This window comes from Phocoena sinus, chromosome 3 (genome assembly GCF_008692025.1).
Source record: "Phocoena sinus isolate mPhoSin1 chromosome 3, mPhoSin1.pri, whole genome shotgun sequence".
Lineage (NCBI taxonomy): Eukaryota > Metazoa > Chordata > Mammalia > Artiodactyla > Phocoenidae > Phocoena > Phocoena sinus.
Genome location: NC_045765.1, coordinates 47223474 through 47245451, shown reverse-complemented (window position 1 = coordinate 47245451; position 21978 = coordinate 47223474). Strand labels below are relative to the sequence as shown.

General features: G+C 41.0%; 1 protein-coding gene across 1 annotated transcript in view; it reads right to left on the bottom strand.

Moving 5' to 3' along the window:
* Positions 1-749: 749 nt before the first annotated feature.
* Positions 750-21978, bottom strand: part of HTR4 (5-hydroxytryptamine receptor 4) — a 162251-nt gene continuing 141022 nt past the window's right edge. Inside the window, exon 8 of the mRNA XM_032627113.1 lies at positions 750-2612. Coding sequence (XP_032483004.1) covers positions 2522-2612 — 91 coding nt within the window. The 3' untranslated portion in view covers positions 750-2521. The remainder of the gene's footprint in view (positions 2613-21978) is intronic.

Below are 21978 nucleotides of genomic sequence, written 5' to 3'. Positions count from 1 at the left end.
TGTGTTTTGGGTAACCTAGAATAACTAGATGCAGAGGGGTGAATTTGGAAGAATGGACCCCAAAAAGATGATCCCTTGGTATTATTTTTCAACATAGAAAGCTCACTCTCTAAATTGGTCCACCCCTTGGTGAAGAAATTCTTAGTCCTTGAGCGCCCAGGAGCATCCACAGTAACCCAAAGTCATAATAAACAGAATGTCATTTTATGATTTACAGAACATCTTCACAAAAATTATCTTATTTTTCTCCACAGCAACTTCATGAAGTAGGCAGGAGAGATTGTTTCTGAGGCCAGAGAGGTCCAGTTATTAGTTCAGGGTCACACAGTAAGTCAGCAATTGATTTAGCTGCTTCTCTGCTGCACCCATCCTTACTGTGTGCTCACAGAGGTTGTGAACAGCGTGTGCAGCCGCCAGACAGATAGTGTGAGTCTCACTGCCAGGTTCAGGGCCTTGGGGCTCAATGCCTTGCTGCTCCCTCCTTTGTATTAGAGAAGCATCATCCTCAAAAAGGTGGTTGCCTCCTATGCCCCAATCTCATTAACGGCAGAGGAACAGTGACTTAAAAAAGCACAGGGGATTGGTCCATCCAGAGTCAATGTGCAAGTAAGGACTTAAATAAACTTTCTTCATATATGACGAGAATAGGTCCCCAGATGAATCTGCTCCACTGACCAGAGAGAGCCCCAGCCTACACCAGGAGCATTTCAGCGTGGCGCAGTCTTTCTCAACAGCATTTGGGAGTTCCGAGTCACATTTCTCATTAGAGGCTTTTCCCCTTCCCTAAGGAATGACTTTCTCCACAACAAAATTGTAAGCCTTTGCAGGGCACATAATTTTTTTTTTTTTTTTTTTTTTGTATTTGGATTGTTTGGGTCAATCTTCTCTTCCTCATTCCAAGTCTCTTTCCAGTCTGGTGCAATTCCAGAACTAAAGTAAACATCAATGGAAATGACACCTGACTTCTTAAGCAGCAGGAACAAGGACAGTATGATGAAGTCATGAGATGCTATCAAATCACAGCCAAGACCAAAGTTGAAACCTCACATGGCTCTAGGATGTGGTGGCGTTTACCTCCCTGGGACCTTCACTCTGGGGCAGGTGGCAAGAGCCATGAACTTAGCTTTGAATGAAAGACATCCAGGTTTATCTGAAGGGCAAAGCTGGCAAGGTCAAGGGTCTAGAAGGCCCAAATGACGTGGCTAGTTCCTCTAAAACAAAGTCAAAAGGCAGGCAGGTCACACCTTTCTGAGGTAGCTGATGGCTATGGCAGCATCCTGTTGTCACAGAAACAGAACGGAATCTTAGAGATCCTCTGGTCCAAACTTCAGTTGACAGATGCAGAAAGTGAGGTCCAGGGATGGAAGGGCATAGGTCATGATCTCCCACGTTAGGAGTGGAGCCAGGGCTGGAATTCAGGTCCTCTGACTTGAAGTCAAGCACTGCTTTCCACCCCAAGCGCTGCTTGGTTCTGCCTCCTCCACCTGGGGAAACTGCAGTGAGTGACAAGTCTCGGCAGTGTGCGCCTCCAATTGTTCTCTCCTTTGGGAGCAGCAAGGCCAGATTCAAGGGTTATAAATTGGTACCATGGGCTTTGCTACAAGCTCGTGCGAAAGATTCCAAAGTCTTTCAATAAACACTATGATGCCGCCAGCCCTGCCCAAGGCGTTTTAGGAGAGGATTTGTTCCAGGAAAGCGAGCATTTCACAGCAGGAGGGCCTGAGGCCATGGCACTGGTAGGGAGCTGTCTTCAGCTTCCCTCCGAGGTTGCTGCAGAGACTGTTTTCCTCTGAAGGATCTTTGCCCTGTTTCTTCCGTGGTGAATAAATGGAGCATGTCCTGAAGAGAAGGACTGATATGGACATAAGGTAAAGCAAGTGGAAGTCTGTGACTGGTATGGGGGGCTGGCCAGGAGGATGCACATTTGGACCCACATTCTGGGAGGAACGTGTATTAGTATCTGGCACAGAGCAGGACACAGATGAGCTGGTGAGTAGTTTGAACATGGCTGTGACAGACACAAACAAGCAAGAGATGCACGCTTTTGGAACGCAACTCTGACCAAGGCAGGTGCAGGGAGGATGTGTTTTGACAGTGTTATGTGAGCAGGCACAGCAAAGAAGGAATATTTGCAGACATCTATGACTGAGATAGGACACAGTGAGTGATTGTGTTTGAAACATGAGTGAGACAAACCAGGCACAGTAAGGGGATATACTGGGGACAACAGAGACTATGAGGCCAGGGTGACTATGAAGCCAGGAAGAGGGAGTGCTAGGAAATAAAAAGATCCCTTCAAGGGGGATCTCTGGAGGAGAATCCCCAGTGAACAAGGGAGCCCTCCTGTCCCCTGACACCTGCTGGAATCCTGGAGGAAAAGCCCAATGGGCATGGGGTGCCTGCACCAATGGATGGAATGCTGGGTGAAGAGAATACCGGGTGCAGTCAGGCACGAGCAGCAGCTTAGGACCTGGCCCTCTCTTGGAGGGATGGCTGTCTTCAGGGTCACTGCCCCAGGGGTCTAAGTGTCACTGGGCTGAGCAGCCACCAAAGAAGAAGTTGTTGGGGGGTGGGACTGACTCTCCCATTGGCCACCACACTCCACTGCATCCCTAGAGAGGGGAGAAGATCACAGAACCTCAGAGTTGGAATGGACAGATAGGCTGGTGAAAGAGCCCACCCACTGCAGGAAAGCCCCTTGTGCCATGCAGATGGGTGGTTGTTTAGCCCCTGCTTAGGAATCTCCACTGACCGGCCAGGCCATATTATTTTTGAGCAACTTTAGTTACTGGCGAGAGCTTATTAATGTTCTGCCAAAATCAGCCTTCCTACAGCTTCTACCCTGTGGAACTACTATGCCCTCCAGGCCCACTCAAAATTCTTCCCTCCACTAATTATATCCTCCAAGTTTTCTCTTCTCCAGGCTACACATTTCCATTTTCTTTAATATTTCATTATATATTATGGTTTCCAGATTATTGCCCATAATGGGCACTGTCCTCTAAACACAATCCTTATTATAATTATCTCTCTTGAAATATAGTACCAGGAAAGAGCCCAAATTTACACAGTCAGCCTGATTTATGTCACATACTTTTCATCATCAATTTAGTTTACTTCTATGAATGCAGTCAACATTAAGTTCGTTTCTGACAATGGTAATATGCTATTGGCTTATATGTTAAACTCATTGCCAACTTTTATCTTTTTGATACAAAGAGCTGTCAATTCTTGTGGTTCTTTATTACATTGGTACAGTTTATTTTATTTATTTATTTATTCACTCATTCATTCATTCATTTAGCCAAAATATAGGACACGTTTCTCAGTTTAATTTCACTTTATTGATTTGGTATCATTTTAATCAATTGAGATCATTCTAAATCATAACAATTTCAACATTCAAGATAGGATTATCTAGCACTGACTCAAGCTAGACTTTAAGGATTTTACCAACATATAGGAAGATCAGATAATCTATTGCTACCTAGATTTTTCAGTTTAGTATCATTTGCTTCTTAGATCTTCAATCTTCAGTCAAGAGAAAAAACTACTGATTGAAGAGGGCTAAACCAGAGAATTGTGGTACCTCACCACAGACTGCCTTCCCAGCAGACAGGTAACAATCCGTGTGCCTGAGAATGGACCCACCCATGGAAGGTTTTGTGTAATGCTTTGCTGAAATGTCTCTGTCAAGCAGTAAATCTGTCCTAATAGATAATGAAATTAGTTGGCATGAATTATTTTTTAATGAAACAACACTGACTCTTGCATACAAATCATTTGTATAATAACTGTCTTTGAATTTTGATAAGGTCTATTTCAAGCTATGAGTCTATAGTTTCTGCAGTCGAGCTTTAATCTTTCTTTAAGAACTGGGACAATATTTACTGGTCTCCAGGCTGCCATCATATCCTGAGTCCACAAAAGAGCTCCAGTCAGAGGTCTTATCAACCAGTTCCTTTAATCCCGTGAGAAATAATACATCTTGGCTCAGAGACAGTTAAAAGTTTTCCATCAATCCCAGGCAACAACTTTTTCCCTGTGATGTTCTCTTCTTTCCAGTTGCAAGATTATTCTTACTAAAGCAGAATATGCAAGATTTCGTCCCTAAATAATGAGAGCTATTTCTGGGTTTTCTACTTGCTCTAAACATACCTTTTGATTCATCTTTGGTTATACATTCCTTCTGCCAGATTTTCCACATGACATTCTTCAAGTATAAGCTCTCTAGAAAACTCAAGATGTGGCCTAATGTCTTTACATATGCCCCACATTTTTATCCGTTTTATTCACTGAACATATCTATTAAAAGAAAGAATGAATGAATAGAAAGGAAGAAAGGAAGGAGAGAAGGAGAGAAGGAAGGAAGGAAGGAAGGAAGGAAGGAAGAAAGGAAGGAAGGAAGGAAGGAAGGAAGGAAAGAAGGGAGGGAGGGACGGAGGGAGGGAGGGAGAGAGGAAGGGTTTCTCATTTCTCACTGGCCAAATTCCCTTTGTATCATACTTATTATTATCATTATTAGCAAGAATAAAAATCACCACCCATTAGGGCAGCACCTGTGTGCCAGGCACTGGGCTAAGTGTGTTATATCCATTAATTCATGTATTTTAAACCCACTTAACAGACAAGGAAACTGAGTTTCAGTTTAAATAATTTGCTCAAATTTACTCAGTTAATAAATGGCAGAATCAGACTTACATTCCAGACAATTTTGATTCCAAAGTCTGGGCTCTGAATTGTCCTGATACACTGTCACTCATCATCTTGAGAACCACCACTAAGTCCAGTGTTCATGTTCTGCTGTCTCTAGCATCTTTTTGTCCCACTATGATGGACTCAGGGTAAAAGGAATATGTATGTGGGTGTATATTATATCTATTCTTCCCGTGGGAAGCCTACAGTATGATGTGTCTCCTCCTCTTACTGAAACACAATGTAACTGGGACGTTAATATGGGACTCTTTCCTGCTAACCCCTCTTACTCACTAAAAGAACATCTTTGCCAAGAGGTGTATATATTTTCTGTGATTCAGAACCAGGGAGACTAGGTGGAAAAGGAAAAAGAACCTGCAGAGTCAGGAGGAAAGTAGAGCGAGCAGAGGAAGGGGCTAAGTGAATAAACATAATGAAGAATGAGGAGAGAGGATGGAAGACAAAGCAGGAAGACCTGGGCTAAAGTGAAGCATTGAGTTGGGTAAGTGGAAGGCTCCAGAGCAGTTGGGGATCAAGGAGGAGGCTCTTTGGGAAGTGTTTCCAAAATGTTATATTGGTTATCTCATATAATCCTTCCAAATATTCAAATAAAGACTGAGATTTCTGCAGAATTGCTATTGGGTGCCTGGTACCACTCCTTTTTATTCAGACAACATCAATATAGCCCTTGCCAAGGAGAGAAGTCATGAATAAAGGAAAATGGCCCAGCCTCTTAACTCCATGAAGGACTCACAACCAACTCCCTTTAAGTAGGGAAAAAGGAGACTTGAGAATAATGCTAGGGTGATCTTGTGTCCTGGTTGGCCTGTGTCAGCCTCAGTTTACGCTCCTGTACTAGTCTAATTGCTCACAGTTAACAATTTAATATCATCTGCCTTTTAGGTCTTCATTCAGGATACAAAGTCATGGTGCAATATGCTGCACCCCAAGAGACCTCAACCCATACAATGAATCACAGTCAGGAGGCACGGCTTTAACACTCAGTGAGCCCCTTTCACTTTCAACCACAAGGCCACCCTACTAACTCAGCAATGTGAACAATAAACCAGAAGACAGGAACCTGGATTCCAATGCCTTTTTAGCCTCCATCCATGCATGCCTCTGAGGACTTAGTCCCTTTCCTGTGCCTCATTTTCCCCATTCTTTAAACAAGGAGGATTATCTGTAAGATCCCTTGCAGCTCTGACATTCTGATTCTATAAGGAGCAGAGATGGTGGGTGACAAACACAGACCTTCTTATTGGGTACCAGCTGTGTGTGGGACTGTTCTCCAAAGCTGTGGGTAATTGCTTCAAATTTGGCTTTAATATTCTTTTGTTAGTATCTGATACTTTATATTCTGTGTGGAGGGAAGAGGTTTTGCTGGAAACAGGGAGGATAATTTTTGGATTTGGATTAAAGAATCTGAAAGACCTCAATTTCTGAATCTGTGAAGTTACACTGCAAAGCTGTTAAATGTATCTCGTTAGGATAGGATAGGGAAGACCTGAGATGCCACAACTTAAAATGCAGCGAGACCACAACCGTCCTTCCTTAAACACATGCTTGATCAGAAACACTGGCAGAGCCGCTCAAAATTTCTGATGCAAAACATCATTAAAAAAGAATCTCTGATATTTTAACAGACTTAAGATGCAGCTTCTTGTTTTAATAGTTTTAGTAAAATCCTCTACAATTTATGAAGCATTTTTGTATCATTTTCCACATTTAATCTTCAACACAAACCTGTAAGGAAGGAAAGTAGGTACAATGTAGGGGCATAGATTGATTGCTAGGTAACAGTGGATCTAGTGCTATAAATCAGGTGTTCTGCCTCCCAAATCAGGAATTCTGTCCGTTGGGAAACATGGAAATCATTTGTACAGTGGGAAGAGTTTTGTGATGAAGTTTAATATCAACGGTTGATGAAACAGAGTTACAATTTCCTTTGTTCCAGAAGAAGAAGGAGGAGGAGGAGGAGAAGGAAAAAGAGGAAAAGATGAGAGAGATCACTAGCTAAGTCATCTTTCACAAAATTGTTCAGAGACTGTGTGCATGAGAATTATCTTGGGTACTTATGGCAAATACAGATTCCCAGGGTCCACATCAGACCTCTGACAAGAGAGTGGGAGTGGGGAGTGGGGAGTGGGGAGAGGGCAGGGGTGGGATGGGGAGGGCAGAAATCTGCATTTTTAAAAAGTGCTCTCACATAATTCTTAGGCACATGGGAGTATAAGATTCCCTGAGGAGGTGAATGTCCAGTTATTCTACTCACACCTGAGGCACAGTTTAGCACTGGAGACAGGGGGCAGTAAGAGAAAGGACAAGTGAGTGGGAAGGGCCAGAGCTAGCAGTATGAGACATTCAGCGATTCTGCACAAGGGATCAGAAAGGAAGCACTGACAAGCATGCAAAGAGTCCATTTTAGCAAAGTGGACAAGGGGTATTTGTTGGCTTTTATGACACTGATGATGAAAAGAGAACAGACTTGGTGATGAATCATGAAAATGAGGTGGCAAAAAATGTAAAGAGATGCACAAAGAAATATTTTTTTAAGGTGTTTTTCATGTGATGAAAAAAATAGAATGCTTGGTTACAATTAGCTGATAAAAACTAACTGAACTGTTTAGAAACAGTAAGCACATAAACTTGTACTAATTTATCAGTAAATTCAATGGCTCAAAAGGTGATGGCCTAGGCCAATTTCTTCATTTGTCTTTAGATCACTATCAACCAGAACAGAATATTGACTCTGGAAGATCTAGTATTTCCCAAACATGGGATGTTTTCCACAGGTGATATGCCAAACAAAAAGGCACAACGTTAAACAATCTGAATCACAGTAAGGAGATCCAATACTTCTTTCACTCATTCTGCTCATTTCAAAGAGACGTACTCAGTTTGGCCCCACTCTGACTTTAACAATTCTCTACTACCTAATAAAATGGAGAGCAGGCCTTTAACAATTCTCTACTACCTAATAAAATGGAGAGCAGGCCTTTGACTCAGAGACTTTGGCAAACAATATTATTAAATTTTAATAGTAAAAAAGTTATGCAAATAATAATAATTTGTTTTGTTTTCATTGTATTTAATTTTTTTTTTGCGGTACGCGGGCCTCTCACTGTTGTGGCCTCTCCCGTCGCGGAGCACAGGCTCCGGACGCGCAGGCTCAGCGGCCATGGCTCACGGGCCCAGCCGCTCCGCGGCATGCGGGATCCTCCCGGACCCGGGGCACGAACCCGCGTCCTCTGCATCGGCAGGCGGACTCTCAACCACTGCGCCACCAGGGAAGCCCCATTGTATTTAATTTTAAAATCATCTTCTCTATATGATTTTTCACTTAAGGTCATAATAGAGAGTTTCATTTACAAACAGATTTATTTAAATTAAAAATGTATTTAAAGATAAATAGTAAATAAATAATAGCATGGGCAGAATGTTGATATGGGTAAAAATTGTGAAAATAGCAGGCAGATGAAAAAACTTAATTGCAGGGAGGACAGTGTCTTGACAAGGACATAAAGGACATAAAGCAATGCATCCTCAGGGTGGGAACTCTGGGATCTTTCTATTATTTTGTACTGCTTGCAGAAAGAACCCCAGATAGCTAACTTTGCACAGTTTGGAATGCCTAACCTTGTAGCTCTGGACAAAACATATTCTCAGGGGCTCTTTAATTGCACCACCAGCCTCAGATATGTCCATGTTTCAACACGCTCAAGTGCAAGATCAAGTCAGTACGCATGACTTATTCTAATCCGAATGCACCTCTATTTCTCAATGTGCACATATAATTAAGGTCAAACCAATTTCCTTGTGTGGCTTTTTTCCACTGTCTACCACAGTTCCTAAAGGACAAATAAAAGACTGGAACTTTGAGTCTGGGGGATCAGACTGTCTGCCTGCTTCTTCTGCTGAACTATTTTGATATGACAGAACCTAAAAATATGTAGGAGAAAAGTATGGATCCGTGATAATATCAGCCAATATTAATTGAGCGTTTATTATGTGTCAGTGATTGTGCTAAACTAATCATGGATTATCTCATATAATTTTCACAACAATCCTATCACATAGGTTTTATTATTTACAGCCTCAAGTTGTGTGGAATGAGGCGTAGTAACTTGCCCAAGTCAAATCATCTAGGGAGAGGTGGAGCCACCAGCTGAACCAGGCAAATCCAACACAGAGTCTTATCGTACCAGCTTCACTAAATGTGCACCTTCACTGAACAGGCACCCTCGACTCTTACACACTGCAGGTAGGAAAGGTCCTGCTCTCGAGAAGCTGTCCAGGTGAGCAGAGGGTGTTTTAAGTGCATAAAATTACTTAAGATCCCACAGGATGAGCTGAGCCTCCAAGAAAAAGAGAAGCAGGTGTGAGAGCCCAGAGGAGGAAGTGGTTAGCTCCAATATTCAGGGGGTAGGGATCAGGAAAGTTGAGAGAGCTCATATTGGAACTGTGCCTCAAGGAATGAGTAGGCTTGTGCCAGGCAGCAAAGTGAGAAAGAGCATTTGAGACAGCAGAAGTAATCCAGAGGCTGGAGAAGTCACTATTTATCTAGGGAAAACTGATCAATCTTGCATGCTTATTGCATAGGGAGTTAGGTCGGGGGAGAGTTGAGGGAAATGAGTTGGAAAACCAGACTGGGTCAGGCAAGAAGGGCTTTATATGCCCTTCACTATCTGCCCACTGCAAGTCACACTATATTGCTCAAGGCTATTCTATTACAGCTCAATCCAGCTGGCACTGACAGTTTAAAATCCCACATGTTTGAATGGCCTTAACATTCTCTTAAACGATACACATGAAATAGCTTCTCTCTCTATGGTTATATTATACACATGGTCCCAAAAGAAAACCAGAGGCAAAAAAAAATTATAATTTGCAACCCAGCCTATGTCTTGCCTTGGATAATAAGTTACCCCTCATTGGGAGGAGAGACAGACAACTACCTACTAGATAAGTTGTAGAAGAGATCACTGCATTGGTTGGGATACTTGACCAGACCACTTCTGAAGCCCTTTCCATGTCTAAGAATCAAACGTTCTGCATTATTTCAAGAGTTTTTAATTAACTAGCAAGGAGCACAGCTTAGTGGTTAACAGCAAGGGCTCTGAAATTAGGTGAACATGTGTTAGAATCCTGGCCCACCACTCACCAGCTATAGGACAGTAGCCAAGTTATTTAATCTGAGTCTCAATTTCCCCATCAGTAAAATGGAGATTTTAATACCTGCTCCATGGATTATATTAAGGATTCCATGAGATGACACATGTAATGCACTTAGCACAATGGCTGGCATATAAAACCAGTGTTCAGTAAATGGTAGATGCTAAGATGACGATAATAAAGATGGTGACGTCTGGACCAAGAAACCAAGTTATTCTTAGGCAACTAGTTATTATACATGACAATCATACACACACACACACACACACACACACACACACACACACACACACACACTCCTTTTGCCAAAGTCAGAAACTCTAAGCAGGCAATGAAAATTCACAAATAGAAGAAAAATTCCATTATACAAGCCAGCAAAGGAAATAAAAGTTTGAAAAGAATAAAAGGAACATGAGTAGGCACCAAATATATTTGTTTGTCAGGTTTATCAAAATATAGATTCACCCATTTCTTAGAGAACAAAAAGCTCTCCAAGGACAATTCTAACTGTGAAATGTTTCCAAGAACCTTGTAAAAAATGAGAATGAGAAAATAATTCAGAAATCACTTGGTAAAAAGCAGGTTCTTGGCTCTTTGGTTGAATATAACCCAGAGCACACTCAGATATTTGTTTATATAACCAGAAGCCATCCACCAGGTTTCCTTGCTCAAGGGTTGGAGATGATTTCACAGCATTTCTTGGAGCACAGAAGCTAGAACTTTCTGCCTCACTGCCTTCCCCACAGTTCCCCTATCCTTGCCGTTGAAGTAATTTCCCTCCTTCTTCTGAACTTATTGCTCAGGAACTATCCTGTACCTTATGAGGAGGATATTATGATGATTTTGACCCCAAACCATTTCCCCTCAGACCCAGTTCTGACAATGCACCAGTGTTCCAGAAAAAGAAGCCTTGTCTTCCCAACCTAGTGTTCCTGCTTTTTTGCCTACTAAGATGATGATTATGATAAGGAGAACACAATATATCAATAAGTTACTTATCCCAGGCTCTATATGTACAGTATCTCACACCAGCCTCGTAACAGTGTTATGAGGCAAGAACCACCTTTACTTCCACTTTTGCACAGGAAGAAACTGAGGCAGCAAGAGGTCAAGTAACCTGCCCAGGATCATGCAGGTTCAAAGTGGCAGGACCTGAATTCAGACTGAGGTCCATCAAATGCCAAGTCCTATGCTTTTAGCCGTAACACTAAACTGCTTCATCAGTACTCTGATTTCCTCTAGGTTGGGACCCTGCCTTAACTACCTTCAGACCAGAGAAGTCCAGGTCTTAACTGTCCCCATGTGAAAAAGGAAGAACATGAAAACCAGGTTGAGGGGATGTTTCTTTAATCTCAGTCCTTCTCCTTACAAATCTTTAAACAGCAATTCCTTTCATATTAAAGCCTCAAAGAACAGAAATTTATCTGGATAGGTGGATATGACAACATCTTTCTCAAACAGGATCTCAGGAATAAAATCAACTGCTTAACCACTAAGCAGGCATCTACAGAACCCAGGAATGGATTCCTTCCTTAGATGTGTCTAAATTTCCTACTAGCCAGATTGCTAGAAGAATCATACAGGAAAAGAAAATGGTCCCTGCAATTGACACTATCACCTCTGGCACATCTCTTCCCACTGGTAACCTTTCCAGAAGGTCTCCAGCTTCAACCAAACAAAGTGCTACACTGGCTAAAGTAGGTTTTGCTCTCTCTTGTGTTTAACTGCACTGTGGGAGGACTTGCGTGGTTCTGTAACTCATACAATCACAAAGAAAGGGTCTGAGAATATCTCCTTTGACCTCCCACCCCTTCCTTGGCCATGTTGACAAATGATCAGTCAATGCTTCCAGTGACTGATGGTCCATCAACACTTCTAAGTGACTGGTGATCATCCAGTTTTCTCCTACTTTATTAGAAACATCTTAGTAAGAGGATCCGTTCCATTTTGTGCTGAAACATGCATTCTTAAAACTTCAATCCTTTGTACCTACCTCTCTCCCTTGAGACCACGCAGAACAAATCGGATCCCTCTTTCCCCAAACAGCCTTCAGAGATATTAAAAACAACGCTCATGACCTGAATCTTCTTTGAGCCCTAAACTCATCATGCCCCATTCCTTACATTGCTCTTCACATTTCATGAATTCTGCAAAGAAAATCATGATGCTTTTCCTCTCCTGGAGACACTCTGGTTTGTCGACACCCAGAGTAAGAAGCAGCTTTACCACTTCTATGGGCCAGAGTCAGGTATCATTACAGTGTGGACTAAGCACACATTTACACAGGGATATGGTTTCCTAGTAGGTCTCTTAAGTGTGCTTTGGAGGCAATTCCTTCCTGAACAGCTGCTCCGACTAAATTGGGAGGACTGTGTCTCTGGCAAGTGCATGCTGTAAGGGAACAAGCTCACAGAGCCTGCCTCGGAGAAAGGGCTTATCTGCAAGGTTACTACTGGCACTCTAACCACGGACATTCAGGGCCCTTCCTCTCAGAAATAATTGCCTTTTACAGGGCTTTTTCCCTCTTGTCTTGTCTTGGGAGTGGATGTGGATTAAGAGGAGCCAAGGGATGCAGGGGCTGCACTGCAGTAGGCAGATAAAAGCACACACAACTCCTGGCATTGATCAAAGACCTCTCCTCCTGCTGTCCCCTGGCAGAGGTAAGGAGGTTCTTTGTTACAAATCCCAGAGGATTGGTTTAAAGCAAGGTTTTTCAACCACAGATTTATTTTGAAATTTGGGACCAGACAATTCTCTGGGGAGGGGTGTCCCGTGCATTCTTGAATGTTTAGTAGCATCTCTGGTCTCCATCCACTGGATGCCAGCAGCATCCACCAGTTGTGAAAACCAAAAATGCCTTCAGGCGTTGTTAAATGTCCCCTGGTAAACAAAACTGTCCCCAGTTGAGAACTATCAGTTTAAATCCAGACTATCTCAATAGTTTAAGACATGAAGCCAGACCTAAACCTGAAGCATTATCTATGTGAACTTTCTCATTTTATTGGTGCTGAGAGAAATGACAGCAGTCAGTAAGGAATTAGAAGACAGGCTTCCTGCTCTTTCCAGTGTCCATTGAGAACACTGATGGTTCTTAATCCTGCTGTACGTTAGAGCTCCTAAAACATACGCATTTCTGGTCCCCAACCAGACCAATTAAAATAGAATTTCTACATGTGGAACCCAGGAGCTCCCAGGTGACTCTAGTGTGCAGCCAGGGTCAAGGGTCAGAGACCCACATCACACTGCCTCTATTCTTGACCTCTGATAAACCACCTTGAGTACCACTGCAGCTGGGTGTGGTTTGGGGTTTGCCCTGAAGTATGACATGCACAGTGGGCACCAATCTCAGAGGGCTGGTACATGGAACCCTAACAACCTAGCAACAAGAGCAGCTGCAGAGCCAAAGGGGGAAAACAAATACACACAGACTATAACCAACCTGTTCGACAAGTTAGCATGTTTTATGTTGGATCAAGGAAATGCCTACAGGTAATTTAAAAGCCAGAAGGCATATTCAAAATAAGAGTCCCAACTGTTCAGCACAGGGCATGATGTACCCAGGAAACAGGTCTTGTCTCATGTTTAAACAATTATTTATAAACAGTGTAATTAATTTCATTCCATTCATTTCTGGCTTTTCTTCTAACAGAGGGAGCTCTGCGTTCCTTGTTTAAGGAACAGTGTTTAGAACACAGAGATTTCTATTGACTCATTTCTTAAGAGATGCTTATCAGGAGGCTGAGAAAATAACCGGAGAAGTTGTTTGTTTTAACCAAGATATGAACAATGTTATATCTACAATTATAATAACAACAGTTACAGCAGCTTCCGTGCATGGAGCACTTTCTGTGTAACAGAAGCTGGGCTCAGCTCTGCACATACGTTATCATATTTAACCTTAACAAAAGCCCTAGGAGATGGGTTCTAATATTATTCCCATTTTACAGGTGAGGAAACAGAGGCCTAGAGATGTCTGGTCACATGCTGAAGATTATATAAATAGTAAGTGACAGATCTCAGACAGGACTGACATCCAGATGTGACAGACTCCAGCCCCTATAGCCATTATGCTACATTGGGTCCAATGCCCCTTTGTTTACTTACCAAAGTTCACCTTCCTCTGAGTCAGAGACAGTGGAAAGGATGATGTTTTAGGCCTCAGCACTTTAGTCCAGCAGTGGGCATCCTGGAGAGCAGCTTAAGCCACTTGATTACCGAACTTTTGCAAGTACACTCTGCAAACAGCACTAACTTTTCTAACCCTGAGTATTTGATGAGGCAAGTGGAGCTCTTCTGATGTTATTCTCACTGTTTTCCCAGTGTGATCTCAACAAGAACAATGTTTTGTGAGAGCTGCTTCAGGTTGGGATTGGGGAAGGACTGAGGACAGGGCCAGCTTCATGGCTGTGTGACCAAAGCAGTCACACAGGAACCCAGAGCTTGGTGTAATGTTCTGCTTGTCCTCATCTTGGAATTCTCAATAACTTTATCTTTGAACTTGTGATCTCTGAGGGACAATGAAGCATGCATGTGAGCAGAGATGACATGTGCAGTATGTGTGTACACCATAGTTCCTTGCTGCCTCTCACGTTAGTGATGCCCTGTGAGCACAGAATTCTGGTAGGCCAACCATACATAAAGAGTTACTAAGACTCAAAGCAAACACAACGTGAATACATAATGTATATAAAGCATCTTCCTTTCTCCCATCGTCTTTCTGTCAGCAGCTTCCATAACATGCTTACCTTGTATTTGCTGAGTCTTGCTGAATTCCCACAGATCATGGGTCCACTACAATTCTGCACTCATGTTTCCTATCAACACATCTATGACTGAGTAAGCAGATGGCTGGTGGCCCTGAGAGCCCATGTTTTCCATTTGAACCAGAACTTGCCAGATGCAGAAAGGAGGCAGTGATTTTCTAAGAAAAAGGAACCGTCAAGGAACCCTACCATGTCTTTTCCACATGCATTGCCTTCCTCTATTAGCCAAGCACTTATGTTGAAAATACTGACATAGAAAGAAAGGATATGATAAGAGCAAATCATGGTTCTTTTCTCTTCAGTCCTTCTTTACTCCTCAGTAAGCTGAAGGGAGAATGTTAGTAGAATGTGTGTGTATCAAGAAGTGAAATAAAAACAGTTGCGTTAGTTTTGTGCACTGTCTGGTAAAAATAAAATACATAAGCATGTCTGAACTACAGAATACAATTTGTGTAATCTGTATAATTTTGGTGACTCCACACACAGGTTAAATGCTCTTATTTTTGCATTTAAAACTGTCAGTGCACAATATAAAGACAGATGGTAAATTTTCTGCTAATACTTTAAAATTGCATTTTGTTTTTCTACTAGAGAAAAGGTAAATAGCAAATAAAACACATATGACAAGTTGAGAGAAAGACTGAGGAGGAAAGAAAAAGGATTTCCATTTTAATACTTTTAACAGAAATGTGTTCCTGCCCTTTGAACCAGGGGCCCCACATTTTCATTTTGCATTGGGGCTGCGAATTATGCAGCCATCCCTGGGGGAGACTGGGGGAGAGAAGGCAAGGTCATGCTCACCCAGCCTTGGTTTACCCAGATTAAGTCTGCTTTGGCTCAAAACAACGAGGCAAAGGTTGAATCCAATTGTAGCCTCCAAAGTTCAAGGCAAAGGCCAAAAACCTCTAAGCAGAAACCTCTAAGGATCCAAAGTAAATCAAACCTAAATTATTTCCTCATCCAATCTACTACGTGAAAACCTTTATTTAAATGGGGAATTCTGATTGGGTGAATTAGAAAGTTGGCAAGTATCTACATAGTGGAAAAACAAAACAAACAGAAAACTATTCCAGTTAAGGAATTAACAAAAAAAAATTTTTAAGTGGTGAAAATTTATTTGAGTATACACTGTCCATGTGAACAATAGGGTCTAGATAGGGTCTGATAAGGGCATCCATTCATTCATTCAGCAAATGTATTAACTGAGCAATGTGCTACACCCTGGGGGAACTTTTGGGAATAAAATGGATGTTATCTGCCCTCAGGGACTGACAGTCTGACTGGGAGATAGATAATAAAGAAGTAAACAAGACATGAATACAATTATAAATTCTGATAACAAGAGGCAATAATGACATGAAAGAATTTTTTTTCCTTTTCCTGTTTTTTGGGGGAACTTCATTCTCTTTGCCTCTTTCTTACTTTCACTTTTTCCCTATCTTCATATTTTTCTTTATTGATTCCACATATAATTCTGAATATACTAATCTTATGCATGGAAATGTCAAAGACTTAATATAGCCCATCCACTAGAATCAGTTTATTTATTATTAAGCTCTGGTGGATAACAGGAGTTAATAAGTATGAGGGAAAATATACACTGTTTCCTTCGAGAGAGAAGGTTCAAATTGCTTTAGAGCTGTTTTGTCCATTGGAACTTTTTACGATAAATGAAATAGTCTACATTTGTACTGTCTAATCCAGTAGCCACTTACAATATGTAACCACTGAGCTCTTCGAATGTGGCTAGTGGTTACCCTATTGGACAGGGCAGGTCTAGAGACCTCCAGGTCAATGGAAAACCTTTTCATCGGGGGATTGAGGGTGGGGAACGGAGGATGACAGCCAAGAACCAAGTTAGATATGTAAGAATTTCTTTGGGAAGTGCTTGAAGAAATGTTCCGCCTTCGTAGGAATCAGGTGAGTGACCTAAGTCTGAGCAAGATCTAAACTTGGAGAACCAGGGAAGATGCTGAAGCCTGGCATGAGCAGAGAAACCCATCCACAAAGCTAAACTTTGCATGTAAACTCTGCTTGTGTTACCTAACTTATAAATAGTCTGCTCTTACAGCATACTTATCTCTCCCATGAGAACAGAGCTTTGCAGTTAGGAAAGCAATTGCACATCTATTATCTTGTTTGATTTTCACAGTGAGGTAGTGAGATAGGCAGGATAGGAATTATTTACCCAAGAAGCCAAAGCTGGAATCCTCAGTGGATTTCACGTACAGAAAAATCTCTGTCTAAAGTTACTGTCAGCACCCTGAGTCCCTACTCTGCCATGGACCCTCAGAGCTATTCAGCATAGAGACAGCTAAATGGAAGAGAAGCTAGGCCAGGGGAGAAGGAACAGAAGCATTCCTTCATTCCCTTGTCAAGTCTCATGATGTTCCAGGTACTTTACTAGGCTCAGAGGATACAGCAGTGAACAAGACTGGCAAAATCCTTGGCATTTATCCAATGAACAAAGAATTCCAGAATCAAATCCCTATTTAACCTCAAATCAAATCAATATGGCTTATTCCTATCACCTGTCACCCACGTGACTCTGTGTAGTCACAGTCTATATGTTCGCACTATGCCTCCCAAGAAGGGAGTATCACTTGGCTTGAAGAATGACTGAGCTGAGGCCAGGCTTCCAAAGGAATATTCTCCCATATTTTACTGGTTAACATCAGATAAAATTATCATGTTTCTTCCTTCTGTCATTTGGATTTTGTACACACAATGTTGAACAGCAGAGATGACAAGGCATCCTTGTCTTATTCCTGACTTGAGTAGGAAAGCAGCCAATGTTTTCTCATTAGGATATTTCTTCCTTTCTCTGCTGTTATGTTTGATGTGAGTATCCTAGAGTGGCAAAAGTAACTTCTATGAGACTAGGAGAGATGTTGGCAGATGGGGAAAACACAGTTACAGAATCAGGTTAAAGATGTGACAAGGAGACAGACGCTGGCTCCAAATTCACTAAGAATCAGTTCATACACAGGATGAACCTGTTAGAATCCATTGCTCACATGCTGGCATTATGCCTCTTTCTTATATATGTGTGCATACAAATTAAAATAGCCCCAAGAAACATTCTTATGACACTAATTCATGTTTGGAAGCTATTTTTTAAAAAGACTATGTACCCGGGACTTCCCTGGTGGCACAGTGGTTAAGAATCCGCCTGCCAATGCAGGGGACACGGGTTTGAGCCCTGGTCCAGGAAGATCCCACATGCCGTGGAGCAACTAAGCCTGTGTGCCGCAACTACTGAGCCTGCACTCTAGAGGCCACAAGACACAACTACTGAGCCCGCGTGCCACAACTACTGAAGCCCGTGCGCCTGAAGCCCACGCTCCACAACAAGAGAAGCCACCGCAATGAGAAGCCTGTGCACCGCAATGAAGAATGGTCCCAGCTTGCCGCAACTAGAGAAAGCCCACGCATAGCAACAAGACCCAACGCAGCCAAAAATGAATTTTAAAAAAAGACTATGTAATGTACATATCTATAGGACAAACTATTTCATCAGCCAACCAAGTGGTATCTTCACTTATATTTTGATTGTGGGCTGGATATTCCCAAAGAAGACAATTATCCAACAGAAAACAACCAAACACAACTGCAGACATCTCTGCTACTGTGTGTAATTAGTACAATCTGAGTGATCAGAGTCCTCTAAAAATGTCTTGCAAAAGCATATTTTATTTCACTGGCTACCCAACTGCTTGTTTAATAATAAAATGTCATGTAAGTCAAAGGGCTATGAGGATAGGGCCAAGCATGGGAAACTTACTATTCTAAACCACTGAGGCCAGACTAGCTCATTTTTAATTCAACCTGGAAAAGTACAATTCCATTCTCTCAAAAAGATTTTAAGAGAAAAAAGTTCATAGTCTCATAGTGCTGCCATGAATTGGCTTTCCTCAATGTGAGTCTTGGGTTGTAGACTAAGTCCTCTATACTTTTTAGAGCCTCAGGGAAAATTAAAAAAAGAAAAAACAGATAATTTTCAATTTTGAGCATGTGAATACTTCATAAACCTGAAGATAATCATGAAGATATTTCATCAGTAAAAATGTACTGATCATTTGACTATATACTATTTGGCAGATACTGTGTGAGGGGCTATATGTACATGGAGAAAAGAAAGCCATAGTTTCTACCCTCAAGGAATAATTGGCCTTATAGGAGTCAAATAAGGAACTCTATAATCAAAAGCAGCACAAATGCCATGAAAAAGAGTACTGTAAACAGGCCACTGCCATTCAGAAGTAGAAGAAAAGAACAAATGATCCAATTGAAAAAATGTGAAAAGGGTGATTTCTAGAGTAGAGTTTAGTCTCTACCCTGAGGTGAGCTTGTATTAAATTGATTATTTCTTTGAATAGTCAACATGTACCCAGGGACAGGACTCAATCTGAGATTACTAAGAATAAGGCCATCTGATCTAACCTTAGTTCCTTTTTAGAAAAGAGACTGAAAAATGCCTGGATTTGAACAAGTTACTAATCTTCACGGTTTGCAGACAAGAGAGAGAAATATAAGCAGGATGGTAGAGTTGACCTATTGATAAATGTTTCACCAAATTTATCCTAAGAGTCAAGATAAACATGAGAAGTGGTAACCCTATTCCTAACTCTTAAGTGGGCTGGACAAAACTGAACTCTGGAATCAGAAAGACCTACGTCTGAATTCCAGTTTCATCATTTACTACTTGTGTGAGTTTGGGCCAGTTACTTATCCTCTCTAAACCTTGGTTTTCTCATCTTTAAAATGATGATAATTATAATATCAAATTCTTTGAGTGTTGTAAAAATTAAATGCAATGATGCATTCAGAGTTCTTAAATACAGTAACTGGCACAGTCTTTTCTGGAATTATGTTAGGAATCATAATCATTATCATTAATATGGAAGGAGGTCTCTGGTGGCCTTGGCCCAGTACTTTGTCAACAGATGCCTTGGATGAGGAAATTGAAGGCACACTTATCAAGTTCCAAATTTTATATAATAAACTTGTTCAGGCATCATCTTACATTTCTGTGATTTCTATTTTGCTCCTATGGTTGAATTTTACATTTATTTCAATTTAACTCCATATTTCCAATACTGGCTGATTGGTTCTCCTTTCTAAAATCTTTAAGTCTGCCTTATAACATGTTAGTTTCCTATCAGAACTACAAAAAAAGTGTCTGGATTTAGTAACACGGTAGATGATAGCTCTACTTTATGGAGATAGGGAAGACTCAGGAAATTTGCAGTTGGGGTACGAGATATAGGAGGATTCTGTTTTGGATGCATGAAATTTGATATTCCAAAGAAGCACATAACTGGGGTTGTCAAGGAAGCAAATTGGATCTTGTGTCTGGAGTTTAGAGGGCAGCTATGACCTGGAGATATAATTAAAGAGAGGGCTGACAGCATGACAATTGTATTTAAAGCTATGTGTATGGTTAAATCACACCACGTGAGAATGTAGTTTGAGGAGAGTATCAGGAAGCAAGCCCTGAAGAACTCCAACATTGAGAGGCCAGATAGAGAAGGAAGAACCTGTTAAGGATTCTAAGAAAGAGTTGCTAGTGAGTTAGGAGGAAAACCAGACAAGTATGGTGTTTAGGAAAATTAATGCGGAAAATTTTTCAAGAAGGAAGTGAGTCAACTGTAAGAGGTCAAATAAGAATAGTTTTTTCAAAATCTGAAACTTCTCTAAGACAAAAGTTAATCAAAGTTCAAAACCAAGCAGAAGATGGGAGGATGTATTTGAAAATTATATAACAAAGGATTAATATTTGGAATATAATAAAGAGCATCCAGAAATTAATCAGAAAAACAGAACAAAGTTGTCAGATAAAGTACCAAACATACGAAGGTGCAGTCAATAACTAATTTAAAAGAGGCTCAATCTATCAAGTCATCTGGGAAATGCAAATTAAACGAAAGAGCATATTTTAAATTAGTATATTAATAAAAGATGCTTAGTATCCAGTGTTGGTGAGGGGAAGGAGTAGCAGATACTCTCACACCCTGCTGATGAAAATGCAAAGCACTATGGTGCTCTGGGAGGTCAATTTCATGGTAAGCATAACAGTTTTAAATGCACATACATGTCAACAGTGCAATTTCACTTTTGGTAGTTATCTGAGAGAAATAATGGCATATGCACAAAGAAATGTGTTCCAGGGCATTAAAAATAGTACAGTTTGTAACAGCAAAAGACTGGAGACACCTACATATCTACTAATGGGAAATAATTAAATAAAATTTAATATGTATTTTTAGTACAGAAGATTATGGAACAGTTAAATAGAATGAGTTAGATTTATATGTTCTGATGTGGAATGATCTCTGAAATATATTGTTAATGGATAAAAAGCAAGGTACAGAAAAATACACACAGAACGGCTCTATTTATGTAAAATGAAGGGAGAAAAATCTATGAATTTGTATGTTTTTATGAATGTTTGTAAATGCACTGAAAAGAGTACCAGACTAGTGGTAATTCTTATCTCTGAGGCTAGGGGTAGGATTAGCAGGATAAAAGCTGATTTTACTTTTCATTGTTTTGGTTTTATATTTCATGAACTCATGTGAATTTGTTGATGTCCTACTTGTGGGACTTTTAAGAAAAACACACATTTTCCTTAGATTGTGTTAAGTTAAAACAGCTGATCTGGAGAATTAATTTTATGGTTTGGTAATTTACCCATGAAGAAACATATGGGGTTATTTGTTATGTAGCAGGAAATAAAACAGGCAGGATTCCTGTCCTTGCAAGGCTTACACTCTAGCGGATTCAAGTTTCAAATAGTTTTCTATGTATAGGCCACCCCCACTCTTATAAGATTCCTCACCCCCACAGAAAAACACCTCAGACCAACTTTCTGTACTTCTCATGACCTCAGGAAGAAATAAATGTAAGGAATAAAGTGTGAAGAATATACACATAAGCCATCTCTAAACTGCCATCTCTGCTTAACAATCATGCTGCAGATTTCCAAAAGCAGCAGGGATAAAATAATATAGTATTAGTAAAATAGGTTTCTTGGGATGCCCTAGAAACCCTAAATTCTTTCTATGACTGTTTCTACGGGAAAAGGCACCAGTTCTAAACAACTGACTTAGTAAATGCACTGCTGGAGCATACTCTGTACGTAGTCGGCAGCCTGTACTCGGGCAACTGCTACGCTTAAATAGCTAAAAACTCGCTGGCACCCGCACAGAAGTTCTTGTACATACACTTTACTGTTGGATCCTTTCTATAACACTGACGAAGGCACAATAATTAAGAAAGAATGACAGCCTATAGGAGTATCCTTTGAGGCCTTTCCACCAGCTGGAATCTCCACGTCATACTA